Source organism: Corythoichthys intestinalis, chromosome 19 (genome assembly GCF_030265065.1).
Source record: "Corythoichthys intestinalis isolate RoL2023-P3 chromosome 19, ASM3026506v1, whole genome shotgun sequence".
Classification (NCBI taxonomy): domain Eukaryota; kingdom Metazoa; phylum Chordata; class Actinopteri; order Syngnathiformes; family Syngnathidae; genus Corythoichthys; species Corythoichthys intestinalis.
In genome coordinates this window covers 24,359,950-24,373,565 of record NC_080413.1, presented here as the reverse complement: position 1 = coordinate 24,373,565, position 13,616 = coordinate 24,359,950, and the positions used below count along the sequence as shown (strand labels likewise).

Below are 13,616 nucleotides of genomic sequence, written 5' to 3'. Positions count from 1 at the left end.
TACAAGAAAATGAATTGGAAAATAATCAAAATTGTGGCATACAAAACTAAATAGCTCACTATAGAGTTTTTAACCCAGAGCAGAGGTCAGCAACCTGTGTTTTTAGGGCCTCATACGGCTCTTTAGCGCTGCCCTAGTGGCTCCCTGGAGCATTTTCATAAATGTTTGAAAACGGAAAAAAATGGTTGAGGGAAATATTTTTTGTTTTGATATGGTTTCTGTAGGAGGACAAAAATGACACAAACATTCTTAATGTTTTCCAATGCTGTAAAAATGTGTAAAATATATATTTCAACATTTCTGTCAACGAAGATTTGCCTCATAGCCTGCGACACACGCTTGACTGTGCATGACAGTGACGCAAGTGACGTTCAGTTATTCTCGCTATATGATTGGCCGAAGAGTCGAAATGCTCTCCCATAAAATGCATGTTTAAAAATGAAATGTCTGTCACAACAACGCTTGCACGAACTGTTGGGTTCTTTTTTTCTGTAACCATGGACGATTTATAAGAGGAAATTTTCCACTACTTAAAGACAGGAAAATGCAGCATCAGGACACTCTCCTCAAAATGTCCCAAGGGCCTAAAGGCCCACATTCGAGAGTGACAGACGTGTGTGCATACGTTTGCTCTTTTATATAACTTTAACATTTGTTAATAATAGAGATGCCGATCGATCGGGTCCGATCACGTCATTTTCAAAGTATCGGAATCAGCAAAAAAATATCGGCCATGCCTTTTTTTAATATATATATATATATTTTAATTAAATCGTTTTCTAACAGACATAATATGTTACACCAGTGCTTCTCAATTATTTTCTGTTACGCCCCCCCAGGGAAGACGTAAATGTTCCGCGCCCCCCCCAAACTCTGCCGCCACTGTAAATAGTATCATTTGTCTATAATATTACGATTATAAGTATGCCTCTGCCTCACACTTTTTTTCTATTAGAGAAAATAACAGATCAACTTATAAAGTATAACATTATTAACATTGTTTTGTTTGTAACAGAAAAGACTTAACGCGCATCAATTTGCCTGAATTTAAAAAAAAAAGTCACATCCAAACTGTAAAAATACACTCAAGGTACATTTTTGACCATTTGATACTGAAAAATAAAATCAGTAAATAATAACAAATTCCAATTAATTAGAAACGTTAACTCATGAGGACAATATGCCAAAAAATTTGACCGAAAAAACAACTGAATAGAAGAAGAAGGGAAAAAAAAGTGTCTTTGGACGGAAGGACAGTTTTTATTTTCGCTGCTCCCAGTATCACCTCCAGTTTGCAATGATGTGGGGTTATTTTGCACAGAGCATGCTAACAGTGCTCACTGGTTTACTGATATCACACTGACAAAGCGGGACGATTGTTGCCAATATTCGGCACATTTTCGCTGAAAAACAACCAAGCGGCTTATCAGTGAGATTGGGGTCAAATGTCTTTAAGTAGCGTCTTATTTGATTTGGCTTCCGGCTGTCCGGAACAGTGTGTAAACAGTGGTCTTTCCTCGTCTGCCACTGTATTAAATGTCGAAGCCAAAAGGCAAACGGCCCAAAAAAAGCGCATTCTCGGCAGCCGAGGGAGAACCGTAGGTGAGGGCGGTCGTCGTGACGATCCCAAGCTGAAAATGGCACTTCTCGGGCGGACATGTGAGAACCGGAGAAGACAGTGGGTCGCTCCGTGAGTCCGGCCGGAAAACGGCTTTCGAAAACGGCGCACAGCTCTCCAGCTCTTCCTGAGTCTCTTCCGTGAATCCGTGTGCTCTTGCTTACTTCAAAAATACTGCGCGCACTTCGAAAATGAGAGCACCACTGCCACCCACTGAGTGGATGTGCAAGTACACTTTATTCTAGTACGGCAAAAAAAAAAAAAGTTTCCCGAGGTCACACGTGCCACCCCTGGCATCGTTTTTGCGCCCCCCCAGGGGGGCGCGCCCCACTATTTGAGAAGTATTGTGTTACACTCATCAGAGAGTGCATTTTGGCAGCCTTTGGAGCCTTTTTTTAATAGGATAAAGCCTTACAATCCCTCTCCCTACGATTAGAAATATCATGGGAAGCAATGTGGGGACGGAAGGTAGCAATTGAACTTTTTCTTAACACCTTATGTTATTTCCCAACGCAGAGAAGATATATCCATTGGTAACACTACGCACAGTCATGGATCCACTTCCCATCATGCATTTGGGTTGAATGGCTGCAGTATCTTTTACTGAAAGCTCAACAAATACACTAGATGGCAATATTTAGTCACAATATACAAAGTCACAAGTCTTTCTATCCGTGGATCCCTCTCACAGAAAGAATGTTAATAATGTACTTATGTACTGTATTTTGAATGTATATATTCGTCCGAGTTTTATTCATTTTTTTCTTAATGCATTGCCAAAAAGTATATGATCGGGAAAAATTATCGGGAATGATTGGAATTGAATCGGGAGCAAAAAAAAGCAATCGGATCGGGAAATATCGGGATCGGCAGATACTCAAACTAAAACGATCGAGATCTGATCGGGAGCAAAAAAACATGATCGGAACAACCCTAGTTAATAATACTAATAGGCACTTTTAAGCGAACGCATTCAAGACCAGCCGGACTATTTTCAAACAGGCATTTTATTGGAGAGCGTTTCGACTCTTTGGCCAATCATATAGTGAGACTAACGATACGTCACTGTCAAGCACAGGCCCCCTGAGGGGATAGTGAGGTCGAGTGGATAGCGTACCTACACCGGGAGATAATAAAGCGTGGAAAACCATTCACGGATGGTGAGTACATGAAGGAGACATTCTTCCACATATCAGAACACCTATTTGCAGACTTCAAAAACAAAACCAAGATAATAATAATAATAAGATAATAATAAAAAAAATAAATTAAAAAAAATCAGACGCCCAGATAAAGGGCATGTTATGCACGTTCCATTTTGTTGTTTTTCGAAACCTCAAATTGAAAATGACATCAAAAATCAGATTTCTTCATTTCATTTCTATAATTTCATAAACGCAACGAAACAAATCATTAAGATTATAATGAAGTTAAACTTGAGGTGGCATCATACAGCAGAGTAGTCACGTGGTGCGTCTGATGCACTGCAGGGAAAATAAATCATGAAGCCTCATTATGTATTTTTAGCAGACTTAGTCATTTTGATAGTAGGCTAATATAGCTAATACAGATACATACAGCATGTGTTACCTTCATTATTAGACTTATTTAAGGCTTTGAATTTTTTGCGGCTCCAGACTTATTTGTTTTTTTGGTCCAATATGGCTCAACATTTTGGGTTGCCGACCCCTGACCTAGAGTAAATTAGATTGCACTAAAGCAGGGTTCACTAAATACAGACTTCGGTGCCAATTTTCCTGTCGTGTTTTCCATGTCTCCCTCCTCCAACACACCTGAATCAAAATAATCAGGATCATTATCAGGCTTCTGGAGAGGTTGCTGATGACATAATCATTTGATTCAGGTGTGTTAAGGGAGAGAGACGTGGAAAACATGACAGAAAAAGTGCCACCGAGGTCCGGATTTAGTGAACCCTGCACTAGTTTGAAGCTGAAACATTCAAACCTTAATCCATTTTATAAGCAGTCCACATTTTTGAACTTCTGATCATTAGGTTTATGAGCATGCAACACATTTATGGTCACAACATAAGTATGTTTAAGTATCCATTTAATAATAGCACATTGGGCCATATTCTCACATAGGGATACTGTAAGTCAGAAAAACAGCTGTGTACTTCTCTGGCTGTGTTCATTCTCTTAGGCTCACAGATCTGCCATCTACACACCCACAAGACAGATAAGTTCTTTAGGTGGACTAACCTCAAAATGTGGGTTTTCCCTGTCAAATCCAGCTATGTGTAAATTCCCAGTGTTGCACACCATAGCTGTGTCAAATGTCTGGATGGGACAATTTGAATTGCATTAAAACTGTATTAAATGTTTTTTTATGATTAAGCTGCTTGTATTCATATTTCTGCCCAATCTTAATAACTATGAGTCACAAGCTATTTGGACATCCGTGTGGTACTCATGTATCTAAGATATGCAGTGCATCGTGAAATCGCACTGTTGTCCTTATAATACTCTTAACAGTATCAATTTACACAATAACACAGCTTGTTGGCTATGATACTCAGGCGAGTGGCTAAGAACCTCTATTTTCAGGCATGTGAGACTTCCTCAATTGACAATGTGTGTCAGGAAGAAAAGGACCACACACTGATTGAAAATACTCAGGGTCCCCTTTGACTTGCTTCCCCTCCTCTTTTTCCTCAGTATAATTGACTAACGATAGCACCACTATGTTCATAGGTAGCATAGGCATGTAAAAAAAAATGTGTTTCTTGTTGTTGTTTGTCTTTCTCTTCTGTTGCTTCCTTCCTTTCTGTCCCCCCATTAACCCCTTCCGGTTCGCTGCTTTCTCCTAATGAAAAAACATCATGAACTAGAAACTGCAATTTCTGGAGAAATTACGTTTGGGCTTTGCTGTGGTAGGTACAGCACTATGAGGTTACTTCCTGTTGATTTGGGATATTTCGGGGACACGTCCAGTTGCATGGCTGTCAATGACATCGACTTACTTGGGCGCCAGTTGAATGTCAATGGACTGTCATGAGAAATGGTCCAAAATAACAAGGACCTATGTTTTCAAGCCATTGAAAATGAATGGGAAATTTGGACGTACACGGCTGGTAATGGCATGCCATTACAAATGAATGGGCACGTTTGGCTAATTTTGGGTGAACCGTATGTTTTTGCCAAATTCTGTATAGGAGTTTTATGCCATCTACTGTCCTGGAGTTTTCGATGTGTAAATTATGTTATTTGGTCAAAAATTGTAGGACAAATAGTGTTTCAAAAAAGACTTTTTCTTTGTTTCAAAAAACCTGCATTTATGGGTGAACTGAAAGTTTTGGGGGCTCATTCAAAGAATTCACTGCGGTTCGGGCTGTGCGGTGTGCCGAAGAAACGCCATTCAAAAAAAAAAAAAAGAATTTTGCTATCTGGGCCTTTGCCTTGCAAAGCCCCATCCAACAACCTCAATAGGAGTATATCAAACTCCTAAGTGATACATTAAAACTGTTCAGACAATACGGACACTCAGTTTCCTATTCTCTGCAGCAGCTGAAAAGGACAAGTTTTTAAAGAAAAAAAAGTAAAAAAAATTCAGAAAAGGCAGATAACCCTGGCTATCGCTACAAAGCCATTTAAGTCTACATTAGATATAAATGTATCAAATGTTAGGCTGAAGGGAAATCAAACTACTAATTATTCTAGTGACGTAAAACTTGGTAATCTACTAGTAAAGTCAGCTTCATACCGAGCGACATGACTGAATGCAAGGTAGCCTATCAGTTGTGTCAGGCATGTTTTATTATTATTTTTTTTTTAAAAAAGCAACCACAACATTTAACATAAGCTTGAAAATATATCCCCACTAATTATCCACCATTACTTTTTGTGTGCCATCCTAATTGAATTCTAACAAGAACAAGCTAAATGTGACCATGCAGGTGGCAGCTGGATGGACTCTGCCAGCTGACATAAAAGCTTGTTAAACACCAATCAGAGTGCTGCGGTATTGACAGTCCTTTAACAGCTGCCTGCTTGGGAGTCTTAAGCTGTGTGTACATGCAAATTGTAACCACGGACCGGAACGATCAATTGGTAAGAGAACGTATTAATGTCAGTAGGATTTCTCATTATTCTCTTACTTATTGGAAAGTATTTCTTCATATGATGTTGGGGGCAGCACTGTAGACAGCTTAGTAAACAGTAAATGTGGTAATCCAGCCCATCAGGAAATACTGTTATCAAATCAAATTTTGTAAATTTGTTGTATTTACATAGTTCTTTAATTGCCAAATGTGAATGCAACATATAGACCCTACTCACCAACGTCACAGAATGACGTGTCGCTGTATCTGGCCACCATATTGTCCGTCTTTGTTTATCCGTATTCTCAATGGTTTCAACTTGTCGTGCAATTTATAGTGCAATTCATGGAAGCCCCGGTGCTTTCAGACGCTGTAAACTCATTGGATGCGTTGCATAAAAGGCTTTATGTGGAAAAGCTTCAGTCTATCCATTCGCCAGATCCATATTTGATGCCTAAATCGATATTTTTCGACCCGCTGTCTTCGCCCTCTCTGCCTGACATCTGCTACCCTGATATCTACAACTATCTTGTCCACACAAAATCAGCCTATTCTCACGAAAGTTTGAAAAACTTTAAGAGCAGCACTCTAAGCAACATTACCCCGTGTGACCCTTTACTTCCAATTTTCTAAAATGGCGACAATCAAAAAAAAAAAAAAAAGTTGACTGCGATGGCCGACGCTTCAAGGATAGGTGGATATTGGACTATTTCTTCAATAAAACACGCAACAACTGTGTCTGCCTCATTTGCAATGAGACAGTCGCTGTTTTCAAAGAGTTCGATGTGACGCGATAATGATATTACCGAACAAGACACGCTGACATGTACGACAACATTACAGGGAAGATACGCAGCGAGAAATTATAGCAACTTGAAGCTAGTTTAATTTCACAGCAGCAGTATTTCGCAAGAGCCCAAGTGTCGAAAGAGAACGCCACAAAGACGAGACTGTTGAAATTATGAATTAAAAAATAATAATAAAGCAAATGTGACACACAGAAGGGCTTGCTGAAATTTGTTTAAATATATTGTTCTATGTAAATCAGCCAAGGTAGCCCCCCCGCATTTTTACCACACCAAATCTGGCCCCCTTTGCAAAAGGTTTGGACACACCTGTTTAACTGATGATCCGTAGACGAGGCCAGCTTCTTTCACTTGGTACCAACTAAATATTATTCAAAATGTAATGATGGTGGAAGAAATAAGCATCTTGAATTTGAAACTGTATGCTGTCGGCGATTAGCCTCGCAATGATCTTAATTGTGGTTGTCAGCCCAAAACCCTCTAAATATACATTAAATGCATCTTACCAGATATAAAATGACTACTACATAATCTGTGGTAATCGTTTGGAGCCCAGTTTTCTCGTCGAATTGCAGCAGTCCATCTCGCTCTCCTCTCCGGGTCTCTCGGAATACGGTAGAACTTCAAGTCTCTCCGTCTATCTTCTCTGTTATTGCAACCAACCGCCACACACGCCTTCACCATTTTGATTATTAATGTTAACGAACAGAAAAACACGCCATAATAGGAGGAATTTAAATAGCGGTAATGCGTCAACACGACGAGTAGACGGACAATATGGCGCGGAGGCGGGGTTGTGACGTCATGTGAGTAGGGTCTATAGTATCGTTATTTGCAGGGTCTTACACTGTGTACAATGGTACCTCGACATACGATTCTCTCGACATACAACGTAAATTGGGACTCGTCATCTGTCTCGAAATACGACGATTTACGACAGCATCGCAATTGCATTGTTTTCCCGCAAGACGGCAAAACGTCTAATTTTCTTGTTAGAGAAATCATCATAGGTCCCAAGAAGGTTAGTAGGGAGGTTCAGAATTTTTTACATCAGGCTTAATCTTGGAGTAAGCAAGGGTTTAAGTAGTCTGTAAAGTTGATTCCAACAAATTCCATGTAGTTTGTTATTTGTTAGTTTCAGGGCTCAGGAGTGGCTAAGCTAGCGCGAGTCAAATAGGCTGACTTAGCATGCCAATAAAAAAACACATGCACACATGAAAGTCATCGATGACCCATTCAATTAATAGTAGGGCTGCAGCTATCGAATATTTTAGTAATCGAGTAATCGACTGAAAATTCTATCGATTAATCGAGTAATCGGATGATACAAATATATTTTTAGGTGAAGAGCAATTATAAATATACATGAGAAAACAAGACATTTCATCTAATCTTGAACCATTTTCAGTCAATCAATGTCTTCATTTTAGATGTATATTGTTGAGAACAGCCAACAATTGCATCTCAGATGTAACTAGAATTTTTAAAAAAGACTAATTCACTGCTTTCACTCAAAAAACTTTTAGATCTTATTAAAAAAAAAAAAAAATATATATATATATATATATGTATATATTTATATCTTACCTAAAAATGCCGTTACGCTTGATAACACACATCACTTAAAAGTTAGGATTTTTTCCCCACGTGTTTCAATTGAATTTCTCTTTGTGTCAAGCCATTTTTAAGTTCTAGTTAAGTTTTAAGTTAGTCTAAACTGTAAGTCCTGATAGGATTTTGAGTTTTTGCAGTGTTCAAAATAAATGTATGATACAGGCTGTATTGGAGCAAATTAGGGACCATTGCTACTTGGTGTTTTATCCAGCAATGACTACTGAGCTAAAATTGATAGTTAGCATGATTAAGTTTTTATTTTACACCCTCATCACTCCACAATGCTGTTATGTTAAAGCCTGTATGTAAGACACGTTAGTCACGCATCGACAGTGGTCGTAATTAATTGAAACCTAGCCCTCCGGAGGGCTAACGTTACGTGAGCTAGTAGCGACAGTGACGTTAATCTTATTTATTAGCGCTTAGCGCTCTTTATTAGCGCTTAGCGCTCTACTGCTTTAAGATGGCGGCTGTTTACTAACGCTGCCCAGACGCGGCAGAGTCTGTCATTGCGCATCTAGTTTAACATACATGTGATCTCTATGAGACTTAACAGACGCTACCTGTACCAACGTAGCATCGTGCGGGCTAGTATTTAGCAACGTCGGCGTCGTTTGTGGCGGCTGTCGGCTGCAGTAAGTTTTTTTTTTTTTTTTTCCTTCTTCCTCTCCGCACGTGACAGCGCGTTGTACCGCATTAAAAGTAGTCCGAGCAAAACGTGATGCTTAGAGCTGTCAAAATAAACGATTACTCGAGGTGAAAAAAATTACTCGGATCAGTTTTTAAACTCGAGTTACTCGAGTTGCTCGAATACTCGTTTCAGCTCTAATTAATAGTGTTGACTATGTTTTCAGAACAAAGTTATTAAAACCTGCATGTCAATATTTGCAGTATGAACATCAACATTTGTAATCCAGAAGCTCTGCAGAGGAGCAGGGCGGAGTGATATCTCATCCCCTGATTTTTATGTCGTAGCCATCAGCAAGTAACCAGTTTATATTGTTACTTGTTCTTCACTGGGAATTTGTGGGAACTTTCCTTTACTCATTTCTTCTGTCTGTTTTCAGAGCCTCTAAATGCACATTTCCTCATGTTGCCGGCCATCAGTTAACGCAGCAGACTGATGCTGCCATCAGCAAGTAACCAGTTTATAGTGTTCCTTGTTCTTCACTGGGAATTTGTGGAAACTTTCCTTTGCCCATTTCTTCTGTCTGTTTCCAGAGCCTCTAGTCTAAATGCACATTTCCTCATGTTGCCGGCCATCAGTTAACTCAGGAGACTGATGCTGCATTCGAGGAAGGTGGGAAGTCAGAGTTTCCAACCTCTGATCTGGAAAAATATCATTTGAACACATGCACTATTTGATCACTTACGAGAAGGCAGGTTTGCTGGAGATCAAAATGTCTTTTGATGGCCAAAATAAAAAACAACTTATCGCGATCAGTCATCTTTGATGGTTACATTCGCTTGGAACGCTTTGAGGTCGCAACTTGTACCCGCCAAGCGGGAGATGTACGACTTCCAACCTTCCTCGAATGCAGCGTGAGCACGAATGGCCGAAGAACTCCTCTCTATTGTGGTCGTATTACGCATCTAAAAAAATAGTCCTGCAGAATGAAATGAATTACGGCAATTTTTTTGTGACATTGTTTTGGCCACTTGCGTGTTTTGAAACAATGATCTGCATTTTGAATTTATTTGACTATGTTGGATCCGTTCGTAGATCTGAATCGTTTTTTTTTTTTTTTTTTTATTGGCATGCTAAGTTGGTCCCATTGACTCGCGCTAGCCTAGCCATTCTAGAGCCCTGAAACTATCAAATAACCTACAAACTGCATGGAATTTGTTGAAATCAACCCCATCAACTAATTAAACCCCTGCTAACTCGAAGACAAAGTCTAATGTCAAAAATTCTGAACTTCTGCTTTAAGGATTTAGTGTAGGTTTTTGGCCTGTGGAACGAGTTAATCGAATTATGATGGATTCTTATTGGGAAATCCCTCCCGACATATGATCATTTCGACATACAAACCAGGTCCTGGAATGAATTAAATTTGTATGCCGAGGTACCACTGTATTTTGAAATACTTATTCAAAAGAAAGACTACCAACATAAGACAGAAAAAAAAATCTTGTAGCTTTTGTAAAGCTTTAATTTGGGCATGTAATGTGTCACTGTTATAAAAAAATGGATGATGGCATCATATTTTAGTATTTCAGTACACCTAATCCAATAATACAGTTTAAAAAAAAAAAAAAAACTTGGCTGAATAGCAGTCTACCTCGTTGTTAAAATAAGGTTCGATAGCTATTTGTTCTCGGTATTACTGTGACAATGACTGACTCAGTTTGATATAAAAACAAGCTTCCAGTGGTGTCCACACAAGAAGGAATCCTGCCTAAATATATCAGGATCAGTCTAATGAACAGTAATTGACTAACATTTTCGAACAATTCAAAAGGCCTCTTTACTTTATAGCTAATCAATCCATCTGTTACACAATTTTTGTTTATTAATCTTTTTTCATAGATTTGTAGGTATTGATCTGACTAAAAGTGAAATTTGTAACGCTTGCTAATATTATTCTGCCTTGCATACCCTTGTTTTTTTTTCTAAGGCCGCAGTCAATCTGGCCACGTTTGAGACATTGCTTGTGATGCTGTAATTTTTGCCCATTTGTATCATGCAGTCCCACTAACCTGTAGATAGTGACAGGTCCGTGAAGGCTTTAGGTCTGTGTGCATCATGGTTTTCTCTAGGTTGAGTGATGATTTTCTATAGGCCTCCTTAGCCTGGCTGACTGTCAGTGTCGACCAGGAGCTCCGCTTCATAAATTTGCCTTCAGGTGCCATTGCCATATTGTCGCAAGCTATACACTTGACGTCGTTGTTACTCTTCGAGGCCTTGAGTGACAAGTCCCCAAAGTGGTGTCCGTGTATGGAATCTGGGTAACAATGGGTGATATGTTCCCCATGGTGTCTTGACATGACACTGGGAGTACGGTAGGTGCTGTCGCTATCCAGATTGTCATCAGAGCTCCACCAGCCACCGGATCGATGCTTGCGTTCTTTGCTCTTGCTTCTCTTGCTACCATGTTTGTTAGTCTGATGGCCATGATGGTGGTAACCCCCTGATCCTCCACTTCCTATAATGTCACCTTTTGTGCCATTCATCTTTGATGATCCCTCCAGGGAGTGGGACTTTGTAAAAAGCTTCTGGACAGAATGAACAAGGTGTCTGATGCGGCCAGGACTCTCACTGCGTTGTTCGGCGGTGGTGGATGTGCGCTGGTATTGTAATGTGTGGAAGCCGTCCCGGTGTAGTGGCATTTGCTTTTCAAACTGATCCAATAGGTTGGCAGGTAGGCGATTGGTCTTGATACCGGCATGGTGCGAGGAGGCTGCGGCTGCAGCTGCGGCAGCAGCAACTGCTGGTGAGGTGGCAGAAGCGGTGATGGCAACACAGTCATCCCGTGTGGCTGAATCATAGTACTGAGAGCTGTAATGCATGCGGGGAAAGGTGCTGCTAGAGATATGGTCGGACACAGCTATAGGAGGCATCACAACTGGGGACATCATACAGTCTGAGTGGATGGAGCTCCGTGGTGAATAGCGATGTTGGAAGTCCATAGGGCAGCTCTCTGTTGGGCTGAGCAGGTAGGAGGTGTGGCGGGAGTCCGAGCCATGGTGCGTGTGAATGTCATGCACGTGGGGGTCATAGTCAAGGCCATGGGGTAAAGGGATTTGGTGTTGGGAGCGGCTGCCCGGTAAGCCCTTCATGTTCCTGGCCGGAGGGAGTTGTCTGGCTTCATTTAGCTTTCGAGACCGGGAGCAAGGTGTAAACTTCTGGTCTGTCTCAACAAATAGAAAAGAAAGAAAAAGACATTAGAGATGCGGTGAAAGAAAGAAAGCAAGAAAGAAGCTCTGCCTCATTCTAAACTCAGAGAAGTTGAAGGACGTTTACAACCTGATTAGTTTGTTTCTGTTACGTGTAAGGACACTTAGTCAAAAATTAATTAGTTTCATTTGTAGCTCCCAAATGTACCCAATGTCTGCTGAATACCTAACATCTAATTAGGATCTAGATGATTAAGTTGTGGACAATAACGACGTGATCTGAAGCTAAGTATTCAAGCCAATGAATATACAGTACATGCATAACACTACCAAAACACAATTTATTCTATTATGTGATGGACACAATCTACTTAACCTGTATAATCTTGAGTGAAAGGTTTTCGGATGAAAACGTAAAAAAAAAAAAAAAAAAAAATTATAATAATTTCCCATTTTCATGTTACCCATCTTGGTGTATAACCATGTGTGGAGCTATCTTTATAATGAGGAGTAGGAAATTCTGATTAAAAACCAGTGTAAGTCGTTAAATATGGGTAGTTACAGCAAATGAGCTATTTTCAACTTCCTACTGTGTTACCTGCACCCTGAGCTCATTAATTACTTCTCTCCTCTGCAACAGGAAACCCCAGTGTAGAACAGCGTAGTCCATCTTACATAATGCTTGGGATCTCTGATCTCAACACACCATTTGAACGGTGCCAGAAATAAATTGCACAGTTGTCATGGCAACTGGTGCTTAAAAACCTAGGTTCTGTAACAGGATTTTCAAGGTTGTTTGGGGTAGATCCTAACCACAGAGAAGAGGCTAAGTACACATAGCAGTACTATACATAACATGACAGTAATACATCAGCATAGAACGGTATATTGGTCTGCATTTTGTACAGTTCAAATGCGGAAACCATTACTTAAACTAAGTTAAATCCATTCTACAGTGGGGCAAATAAGTATTTAGTCAACCACCAATTGTTCAAGTTTTCCTACTTGTAAAGATTAGAGAGGCCTGTAATTGTCAACATGGGTAAACCTCAACCATGACAGACAGAATGTGGGGTAAAAATCACATTGTTTGATTTTTAAAGAATTTATTTCCAAATTAGAGAGGAAAATAAGTATTTGGGCACCTACAAACGAGCAAGATTTCTGGCTGTCAAAGAGGTCTAACTTCTTCTAATGAGGTCTAACGAGGCTCCACTCGTTACCTGTATTAATGGCACCTGTTTTAACTCATGATCGATATAAAAGACACCTGTCCAAAATCTCAGTCAGTCACACTCCAAACTCCACTATGGCCAAAACCAAAAAGATGTCGAAGGACACCAGAGACAAAATTGTAGACCTGCACCAGGCTGGGAAGACTGGATCTGCAATAAGTAAAATGCTTGGTGTAAAGAAATCAACTGTGGGAGCAATTATTAGAAAATGGAAGACATACAAGACCACTGATAATCTCCTTCGATCTGGGGTCCATGCAAAATCTCACCCCGTGGCGTCAAAATGATAACAAGAACGATGAGCAAAAATCCCAGAACCACACGGGGGGACCTAGTGAATGACCTACAGAGAGCCGGGACCACAGTAACAAAGGCTACTATCAGTAACACAATGCGCCGCCTGGGACTCAAATCCTGCACTGCCAGACGTGTACCCCTGCTGAAGC

At 40.1% G+C, this 13,616-nt stretch overlaps 2 protein-coding genes across 7 annotated transcripts in view; one reads left to right on the top strand and one right to left on the bottom strand.

The window, feature by feature from the left end:
- LOC130907904 (cytospin-A-like) overlaps positions 1-13,616 on the top strand; it is a 176,822-nt gene that overhangs the window by 53,120 nt on the left and 110,086 nt on the right. The gene's annotated exons all lie outside the window — the stretch shown is intronic.
- Positions 1-13,616, bottom strand: part of dlgap2b (discs, large (Drosophila) homolog-associated protein 2b) — a 168,630-nt gene that overhangs the window by 70,687 nt on the left and 84,327 nt on the right. For all 6 annotated transcript variants that reach the window (XM_057823420.1, XM_057823421.1, XM_057823422.1 and 3 more), the window contains one exon: positions 10,799-11,949. In XM_057823420.1, the coding sequence (XP_057679403.1) occupies positions 10,799-11,949 (1,151 nt within the window). The remainder of the gene's footprint in view (positions 1-10,798; positions 11,950-13,616) is intronic.